The sequence below is a fragment of the Pteropus alecto genome, unplaced genomic scaffold (genome assembly GCF_000325575.1).
Source record: "Pteropus alecto unplaced genomic scaffold, ASM32557v1 scaffold49, whole genome shotgun sequence".
Taxonomy (NCBI): domain Eukaryota; kingdom Metazoa; phylum Chordata; class Mammalia; order Chiroptera; family Pteropodidae; genus Pteropus; species Pteropus alecto.
In genome coordinates this window covers 2,118,408-2,128,182 of record NW_006443131.1, presented here as the reverse complement: position 1 = coordinate 2,128,182, position 9,775 = coordinate 2,118,408, and the positions used below count along the sequence as shown (strand labels likewise).

Genomic DNA, 9,775 nt, shown 5'->3' with positions numbered 1-9,775 from the left:
CCCGCCCCGGGGGCGCGGGGCCCGCGGCTACCTCTCGCAGACGCGCACGGTCCAGGCCGCGATGATCCACAGCGAGATGCTGAACACCAGCAGCACGGTGCCGGGGCAGATGGTCATGAGCGTCTTCATGACGAAGCGCGTGTTGAAGTTGATCTTGTTCAGCGCCCCGATGCTGCGGGACGAGGCGTCGGTGAAGAGCTTGCTGTGCAGCAGCATGACGCGCGCGATCAGGTACAGGCGCAGGAACATGGGGATGGACAGGATGATGTCCACGTCCGCCTCCGCCCGCGACGGCGTGTAGGAGAAGGCCAGGCGCGCCGTCCAGAAGAACTTGTACTCGCCGGGGACCGGGTGGATGGCGCACACCAGCATCTCCAAGCTGATGTAGAGGATGCGCTCGTAGGTCATGGCTATCCGCCAGTCGTCGGCACCGTTGTCGATCACGAAGAGCTGGCGGGGGCAGAGAGCCCGTTAGTGTGGCGGGACCGACCCTGGGGGGTGGCGAGGAGGGACGGGGCGGCTGGCCCGCCGCCGCAGGGCCCTCTCTGGGGTGCCGAGCGCCCCGGACGCGAAGCGGGGAGACCCGGCCGGGACACGCACTCTGCGGGCTTCCATTCCTGCCGATTGCTTCCCAAGGTCCCTTCCTGCTAACGGGTGTCCCCAAACTGGCTGTTTTATGAGGAGGGGAAGAACAGCTCATTTGTACTGAAAACAGGTCCCCGAGCTCCTGCCAGGCCCTGCGCTCAGCCCGGGAGGGGGGTGTGTAGGTGGAAAGTGACGTCTCCTGGGGGACAGAGAAGGGCACCACCGGCGTCCCCTGGCAGAGCTGTGGTCTCACGCAGAGCAGCGGCCTGTCACCGGGGTGGCCCTGGGAACGGGGACGGCCTGGCTCTGGATCCTGACCCTGACACCAGATCTTTACGACCAGCTCTGCGATCTTGGGTAAGTTACTGAACCTCTCCATGCCTCGGTGTGCCCACCTTGGGACAATGACAATACCTGCTGCACAGCGGTCGCTGTGAGGCTGCAGTGGATTAGGATGTGCCAAGTGCCCAGACTCCCGCCCAGCAGGCACCAGGCGCCCAGGGAGTATGAGCACTGTTATCTTTAGCAGTGCTCATGGGGGGGTCTCGGTCTTTCCATCGGATGAGGGCTGGGCTCCGGGGAGCCCAAGCCGCCTTCCAGCCCTCGCCTTCCGTGAAGCCATCACGCCAGGAGCACGGGCGAAGCAGCCGACAAGCGTGTACCGAGCACCTGCTGCGTGCCCCGCCCGGACTCATGCAGGGTCCACGGACGGAGAGAGCCCAGGCGTTGAGCCCCCCGGGGACTCGGGGTTGATCAAGACAGCTCCACACGTGTCCCCACGACGAGGCTCAGGAAACCAGAAGGTGCCGTGGGCGCAACTGGCGGAGGGGCTGGCCCCGCCGGCGAGCCCGCAGTGCGGGGGCTGCTCTCCGGACTGGGGAGACAGGGAGGACGGGGAGGGCGCCCAGCACAGCCCCCGCCGAGACCCTCCCCACAGCGGCCGAGCCCGGGTGTCCTCAGACAGGGCTTTCCGCCTTCTGTGGAAACAGAAAAGGCTTCATGGCTGCTCAAAGGGCCCCCTCTGCTCCTAACTGCCACTGCCAGGCCAGGCCGGGGCGACATGACTGCCTGGCCAAACTCTTCAAGTACAAGATGAAAGCCACGCGCCCTATAATAGAGAAGCACATCGGGTTACTATGGTAACAGGGTTCGTGCTGGGCAGGAGCTGAAGCACCCAGTCACAGAGTCCTTCGATTCCCGGGGGAGGGGGAACAAGGTTTGTGACCTCGGAGTCAAAGGGGAGGGGGCATTGTCGCTCTGCCCAGCCTGACAGGAAGGTGCAGTCCCCAGGGGCTGTGGCCTCTGCCTCCCAGGTGCCCTGCTTCTGGGGAGGGGGGAGGGGCGATGTGCGGAGCGGATTTAGAGGGCTGGCTGCTAGACAGAGGTCACAGTCACACACATCCAGTTATCAGCTGTGGGGTCCTAGGCAGGTCACACCCCGCCCTGAGCCCGGGTCCACATCTCCATCATGGGACCACTAATCTTGACCCCGCCCTCATGGGATTGGTGCCGGGGTCCAGTATTACAGACAATAAGAGGGACTGTGCTCTACTAACGTCTCAGAAAATTATTATTAAGCCGCTGGCCTGGGGACATTCATGAACAGTGTGGGACAGGGGCTGCGAGTGGCAGGTAGACATTTCAGGCTGCAGACGGGGAGTCTCTGCTCCACAGGGCTCCTGTGCCGGGGGTGTGGGTCTGCAGGGTGGGTAGTACGTCCCAGAGGATGCCACTGCTGTCCCAGAGGAGGAAACCCTGTGCCTGCTCCCATCGGACCCCGAGGCACAGCTCTCAGACGCCCCGCCCCGCCATGCCCTCACTCCGCAAGCGGCCCGTTTGTCCCTTACAACATGCAGGTCTCAGCTGTGTCTCTGCTCGTGTTTACGTGGTGGTTGCCTGTCCCCCCCACAAGCCGTGGTTCCCGACTGGTCTGACAGACCCGTGCCCGGGCCACCCGGACCGAGCCCGTCTGGACCGCTGGACGTGGGGCCCTGGCATTGGGGTTTTTCTTAAAGCTCCAAGCTGATTCTAACATATAACCCAGATGGGGGCCCACCAGCCACAGCTGGAGCTCCAAAGGGCCGGCGTCTCCCCTGGCGCCTGTGGCATCTCCAGCCCAGATCTCAGCGTATCTACCGCTTCCTGTGCGACTTTAGACGCCAGCTCCCTCTCTTGGGCTCGGTTCCTCCCGAAGAATGAGGGGATCTGCTCGTGTTTACGTGGTGGTTGCCTGTCCCCCCAACAAGCCGTGGATTCGATGACCCCCGAGGTGTCAACTGCTCTGCAGAGCCACCGTGCCGTGGTCCCACACAGACCCTCTGGCCGGTGCCTGGCACCTCGTGTGTGTTCTCGGGGCACGTGGGTGCTACAGGGACGGGACCCACGCCTGGCACATCTCACCTCCCCCAGTGCCCGAGACCATGCCCGGCACACACCGGGCAGCCGGCAGGGTCTTAGTGAGTAAAGGGGTGGGTAGGTGGGTGGCTGTGTCATGTGAAGACAATGACAGATTGCCAGTGGCCCCCGTTAACTGCCCGAGACGGAATGTCCAGTAAAAATCTCATTCCCAAGCTGTGGCTGATGAAGTCCCGGGCAGGTCATCTTATGCCACGGCAAGGACACCTTCCTGTTCCCAAGGAGTGGCCCAGCGCGGTCTAAGGTGTCCCAGGTGATCGTCCAGCCTGAGGAAGTTTGGGACTAAGCTGGAACCAGGGTCTTGGGTAGCGCTGGACCAAGGAACAAAGGTGGGGGCAGCTACAGAGAGTCTGGGGACAGCAAATCTTCTTGGCAAGCTTTGGGGGCAGCTAGCCGAGAGGTCAGTGTGGGCATCCCCCCCTCGGATGGCCAATTAGAAGTATCGAAGGAAAGAATTTCAGCTATTTGTGGATTCTCCACAAACCCTGGAATTTCAGCCGTGGCACATGGGTACAAAACAGGCTCGCTCTCTGTAAAGTCTGCTGGGCCCTCCTTCTGCACCCCTACCTCAGCCAGACCAGGTCTGCAGGGCCCGCTGGTCACCTCAAGACAGGTCAGCTCCAGTGGAACTGCCGGAGCCCACTGGGTGCTGGCTGCAGGGCGGCCTTGTGGGTCCCACGGCCTCGGTGTCACCCCGGAGCGCTGAGCGCCAGGCCCCCCAGCCCCGAGACACACGAGAAGCCTGCTTTTTCCTCTCTCCTTCCAGGGTAAATAAGTTTGCTGTTGATCCATTGGACGCACTGGTTTTTCCGTCTGTTTTGAAAGCCTTGAGGCCGTTCGAGTTCTTTATTTTAACAACGTCTTTCATTAAAATGTCCTCGGCTCTTAGGGGAGATCCCGCTTAAGACGTTCTGACTGATCCGAGAAACTTTCATTCTTCTCTAACTATGAATGTTTCTAAATTCCAGGAGAGAAAGGGGAAAAGGCCTTTTCGTGTTCTCTATTGTTCTCTCTCTGTGGGAGAAAAACTCCAGGGAAAATTTCCATCATTAAAAATATATATATATACATGTGCAGGAAAAAAAGCAAAAAGGAAAAAAATTAAAGATTTTCTTAAAAATCCAGTAATAACACATTAATTTTTTTCAGACTCCCTGGAGCATGTATTCTGCCTCTACACCATTACTATGGGGGTTTCCATGGAAACGACATCAAAAGTCCTGTAATCCCTAATTAGGTTTCCCAGAGGACGAGAGCTGATTGTCAGTGATGAAATGAACTCCTGGGTTTGCAGTGATGGTTCCCACGAAATTTCCAGTCAGCGAGGGCACCACAGAACGAGCCAGAGAAAGGGGGTGAGGACGGGGAAGGAGCAAAGGTAGGAAAAACGGTACCTCGAGAAAAGCCAGGAGGAAGTGACCCCAGACCTCGGAGGCCGGGGCCATGCTCGCCAGCTCTGCGTCTTTCTAAGGAGAAGCCTCCCCGTCAGAAGCTGCCGTGACTTACGGGGCCAAGTGGCACTCGGCCGGGTGTAATGTCCCTCATGGCTCTTTGGCCTGGCTGGGCCAGGACCCGCCTGAGTGTCCCTGGCAGAGTTCACCTGTGGTCCCCTGCAGTGTGCCTCAGAACCCACGGGGCCTTCGGAGTCCGAAGTTGGTTCGGGGCAGCTGGACACCAGCGGTGACCGCTAAACCCTTCTCGCCCCCCGTTCTCAGAGGAGGAAAGCCGAGCTACACACTGGAAGGAGCGAGGCATCTTCTCCGCATAGCGGGTTTCTTGCCCCCTGACCGCGGCACCACTGGGGACCCAGCGTTCTGCCTCGGACCCTCTACATGGGGACCCGTCCCTGTGTTCCCAGCCATGGGGACTTTTCTTCCGACGGCCTTTTTACATAAGCCCGGCGTGGAAACAGACCCACCAAGAGCCGTGTGCAGATGAAGAACCCGAAACCCAGAGAGGTGAAGCCAGGGCCCTGTGCCATCATGCCTGCTTCTGGTCCCCGTGCCCCTCACCGCCAGCCCCCCAAGAGAACCCTCCGTGTCGGGAACTAGCCGGTGTGCGCTTTACTTGGTTTTATTCTAAAGAAAACTCATGCTCACTCTTTCAAACGTTGATTTCTCAGAAGAGTCTTCACTGACCACAGAATCAACATGCAATTGAAACAGGCTGGGTCCCACCACCCTGGGACCCCCTTGTGGGTCGCCAGCCCACCCTGGTCTCTGTGTGTGGAGCAGGCAGTGACTGTCATTCCCACAGACGGGATATCCGAGCGGCATCTTTCCCGCCCTCCTAGCGCCCCTCCCCCGGGGTAGACCCGGCAGTAGACACCCCATCAGGGAAGAGACCACCTCTGCTTTCGAGCCACCTGTCTACCTAAGCGTACTCGCCGGGGAAGGAGGTCTCTCTGAGGTGAAGCTGGGATGGGGTCAGAGGGCACCAACATGGGGCTTCATCTGCCTGGGGGGCTGGGGGCTGCAGGATCGGGAGGACGGGGCAAGAGGCCGGGGAGCACCTGGGGCAGGAGGGAGGATAGAGCCCGCTCAGAAGCAGCACGAATGGGCACGAGACTTTCAAAAACAAGACTGTGCAAAATTCAACGCCATATTGTTTGTGGTGCCGTCAGCAACACCCCCCTCGCCTTGCTGCGGGCTCACAGAAGCCAGATAACCCAAAGGCCCGGATCACGCGTCCGCGGGGATGCAGGGACCGGGCAGTGAGCCCTCGTCCGCGGGGGCCGCTGTGCGTAGGATGGGGCTGGAGAATCCAGCAGAAGCAGGAGTTGGCGGCTGAGGAGCTGCCAAGACAGGAATGAAGTTCCCAAGGAGCCTGGAGACCTGTGGGTAGACTCGGGGATCCCTCCTTGTGGGGGTGGGTGTTTGTGCCCAATTCTGTTCGAAGCGGTAAGAGCAAGGCGACTCCCTCCCATACTTGGGCGACAGTGGCCACCCCACAAGGTGCCCCACCCCATCCAGCTGCCACCCTGCTGCCAGAGCCTAAAATGCACCCCAAGCCGCGCTGCCCCCGTCTTAGGGCCCCTCGGTGGCTCCCCAGAGCGTTCAGGGTCAAGTCCAACCTCCTAATTGTACTTGGCAAAGGGCCCTCCCGCAAACAGCCCCCGCCCTGCCCAGCCCAGCCCCTTGTTCCGGCCACACTGACTCCCGTTACCTCTGTCCCTGAACCTCTGTCCCTCGGGGTTTGGACGAGCCTCCCTTTCTTGCCAGCCTCCCCAGTGGAGAGGCTCACTCTCATTCTTGAAGATAAAGTGTCTCCTGTCACACGTCTTAGCTGGCTTCTTCCAAGCCCCAGGCAGGGTTAGGTGTCCTCCTTGGGGACTCCCCAGTCCCCGTGCCCTACGCTGTCACAGGAATCTTCAAAAGGCAGCTGGGGAAGGGTGGCCAGGTCTGGAGGGCTAGCCCAGCTCCAGGGGAGGGGACGGGGGAAGGAGCAGGTGGCCTCCACGTCAGACACCACGAAGGCAGCCTCAGGGTCCAGGCCCTGTGCCATGTGCTTCCCAGGCACGGTCTCATTCGGTACTAAGCAGGACCACGAGGGGACACCATCACTCCCACGGTACACACAGGGAAACTCAGGCTCAGAGAGATTAGGTGATTTGCTACAGGTCCTATGGTTAATGGGGGGTCCCCTAGGCTCTGTGGCCGGGGTAGATGTGATCCAAACCCAGTGTTGACCGCCGGGCCCTGGTCCCAGGCTGGGCGGGGGAGCCAGGTGGGCTCACCTGGGAGTTTGCCTGCCTCCAGCCAGGCCAGCGAGTGATCGTTTCTGGGTCTCCCCACACCGTGGCAGACGGGGGAGCTGGAAGGGTTCTGAGTGGCCTGCCTCTTGCCCGCACCCCACCCCACACCCCATGACACCCTGCTAAGTCCCGAGATAAAAATCTCGACCGGAAGTTTCTGGTAAGTTTCCATTCCGTTCTGACGCATGAACGGTCTTGCTGCATGTTTGTGGGGTAACAGCAAGGTCGCCGTGGCTGCGGGACCCCAACCTGGTGGCCCCTGGGGAGGGGTTCTTCAGCTCTGGCTCAGAGAGCGTTTTCTGCAACTGAAAATAAAGAGGTTTCTGGATCCTTCACGAACCTGGGCGGAAGAACCAGGTCGGACCAGGTGGCAGCGGTGGGCGGGGAGCGTATATATTTCTCCAAAGGACTAAAACGTCACCCGCTCTGGGAGTCTCCTGTCGCGTGGTGGGGGCCCCGCAGACAGAACCACCGCCCACCTGCCGCGCGGGCCGAAGCGCGTCCTCTGCACCTGCGCCACGTCCTCACCGCCCGCGAGCAAAGCCGCGCCTCTGCGCACGCGTCGACTCCCCGGGGTGCGGCAGGCGCCCCACGCCGCTCCCCACGCCGCCCCCCCGAGGTCGGAACATCCCGGCACAGCTGGCACCCCCACCCCGCCCCTGTCCCCGTGTCGCACGCAGCGCCCAGGAGTCACAGGCTGCCCGAATAACGCGTAAACGGCGGCGTAAACGGTCTGAGGACGCGACCAGTTCAGGCGACAGCATCCGCGTGCCTGGGAGGAGAAACGCTCCCGCCGTTCGCCGTGGCTGCGTCTCCCCGGGCGAACAGTCTCCTGCGGCACATGCGCCGGGCGGAGAAAGAAACCCATTGAAGAGAGAACTGCCAATCAGCGCTGCTGATGAAACCGAACGGGCCACCCTGGAAGCCACCCGAGCCCACGTCGCAGGGACATTGTCGAGGCAACGATGGTGCCCCCCGTGGGCCCCTGCCAGCCGTTAATTTTTAAAATGAAGCGGGTCTGTTTGTACTGACTTAGGAAACGCTCACGATTCTACAGCAAGCGAAAACAAAATTGCAGTGTAATGGGTATAGTGTGATTCCTCTTTTTTTTTTTTAAAGCAAACACCAACATATAAAAACAAAAAAAAAACCCACATATGAACATGCACTTCGGTGTCTTTTCTATATGGACACACGCCCACAAGCTGGCGAAGCCTCCGCGTTCACCCCGCAGTTAAGGCCAGCACCTCCGGGGAGGGTGTGGGGGGGGACCAGGCCCATGACTAGCTTGTCCTCTAATAATCAGAACACACCTCCGTGGTAAGACAACCGCGTGTTGCTTTTGTAATTTTGAAAATCCAATAAAGTGATTTTTTTTTTATTTTAAGAATGGTGCTGGGGAAAGCCACTAGTTGAGTCCTCATGGGGATGTGTGAAGCACAGCCAGCCTTGGGGGACGAGCGTGTCCTCTGCCACCCGGTAACGTTCTCAGCAGAGCTTTGAGGTCCCCAGGACTCCTGAACGGAGCCCCGGAAGTTGTAATCGCTGGGTTCGGCCCTCCCGACTAAACCGCCTGAAGCAGTCAGATTCACAGGCAGAAAGCAGAGGTGGCTGCCGGGGGCTGGGGGAGTGGGGAGGCGGACTTCGGGTTTTGTGGGGACAGAGTTTCTGTTTGTGCAAGACGGAGCGTCCTACAGACAGCCGTGAACGCGGCCTGACACCGCGGAGCTGAGTACTCCCAGTGGTTAAGACGGTACACGGGACGTCATGTGTGTGCTCCCACACGCTGGAAAGAGAACACTTTCAGGGTGGGGATCATGCCCCGTCCCCTCTCAACGGACGCCCGCCCGTGACACTGGCGACTCTCCTGCCGCCCCCGGCTGAGGGCTGGCCCTTCTAGAAGCCTACATGCTGGCGATGAAACAACTATCTCGAGCTTCATTAGAGACAAAAGCAACAGAAGCCTTGAGGTTGAGGGCAAGGTGAGGCGGACCGGGTGAGGATGAACGCAGGTGCCCCGTGGTAAAGAGCGGGCGGCTGTCCCCGTCCTCGACAGGAAGCCCGACAGGGAGCGAGGGGCCCGATGCTGCTTTACAAATAACGTGAGGCCCCTCTCACTGGAGACCGACTCCAGGCCTCGCCCATGGCTTAGAGCGGCAGTTGTGCCCCTGCCCTGCTAAATGAGCGGGGTTATCAGATGTTTTAAACTTCTCCGCTGTTTGCTTGAATTCGGGAGGAAGAACCAAGCCTCTTCCGGGAGCCGAATCGCGTTCCTCGGGGCGCTGTGCCAGCCCCTCGGAAGTCACCTCACCTGCCAACCCGCCTGTAACAGGCCGTCTGCAACTGCATCCTTTCCGCGGGCCAAGGGATGGCAAAGGGAACCATGAAACCGCAGGAAAAGCCAAGCCAGGGCGGCAGGTGGCACCTGTGCCACGATGAGTGGCGAGTTCAGCACGGAGAGTGGGTGCGGGCAGACAAGTCCTGTCACCATGGGGTAAAAGTGGGCGGCGCCCCCTGTGGGGATCTTGAAGGGGAACAAAGGGCCCTAATGTTGCTCACGAGTGTCCCTTCGCAGAGGGTCCGGTGACTCGTGCAGCACCCTGGTGTCTGGTCCCTCCACGTCCCTCTCTCTGCCGAGCTCCTTCAACAGGCCAATCCTGTTCCTTTAATCAGAATCGTATCAAACAGCCTTTCAACCAGCTGCAGAAGGAGGTGGGCGCTGGGTGGAGCCCAGGCCGTAAACACAGGGTGACCGCAGGAACCGGGGTTTTCCGCAGGAAGCCGCTGGGCATGGAAGCTTTTCACGGGGTTTCTGCAACTGTCCCCCCCAATTACCAGCTCAGAGTGGCAACGACAAACTGATGGGTTTGTGCAGACGACGCCCCCCAGCCCTCGTCCTCTTTAAAAGGAAGGGGAGTTTGCACGTGCTGTGGTGTCCACCTTTATTCCGGTCCCTAAGAGGATTGAGCTACGGCAAGACGGATTTCGGTTACAGAGACGGTCACACCTTGTGGGGGGTGG

The 9,775-nt window shown here is 60.1% G+C and overlaps 1 protein-coding gene across 1 annotated transcript in view; it reads right to left on the bottom strand.

Annotated features, from left to right (window-relative positions):
- Positions 1–9,775, bottom strand: part of KCNN3 (potassium calcium-activated channel subfamily N member 3) — a 113,153-nt gene that overhangs the window by 47,975 nt on the left and 55,403 nt on the right. The window contains exon 3 of the mRNA XM_006923558.3: positions 32–450. Within this exon, the coding sequence (XP_006923620.1) occupies positions 32–450 (419 nt within the window). The remainder of the gene's footprint in view (positions 1–31; positions 451–9,775) is intronic.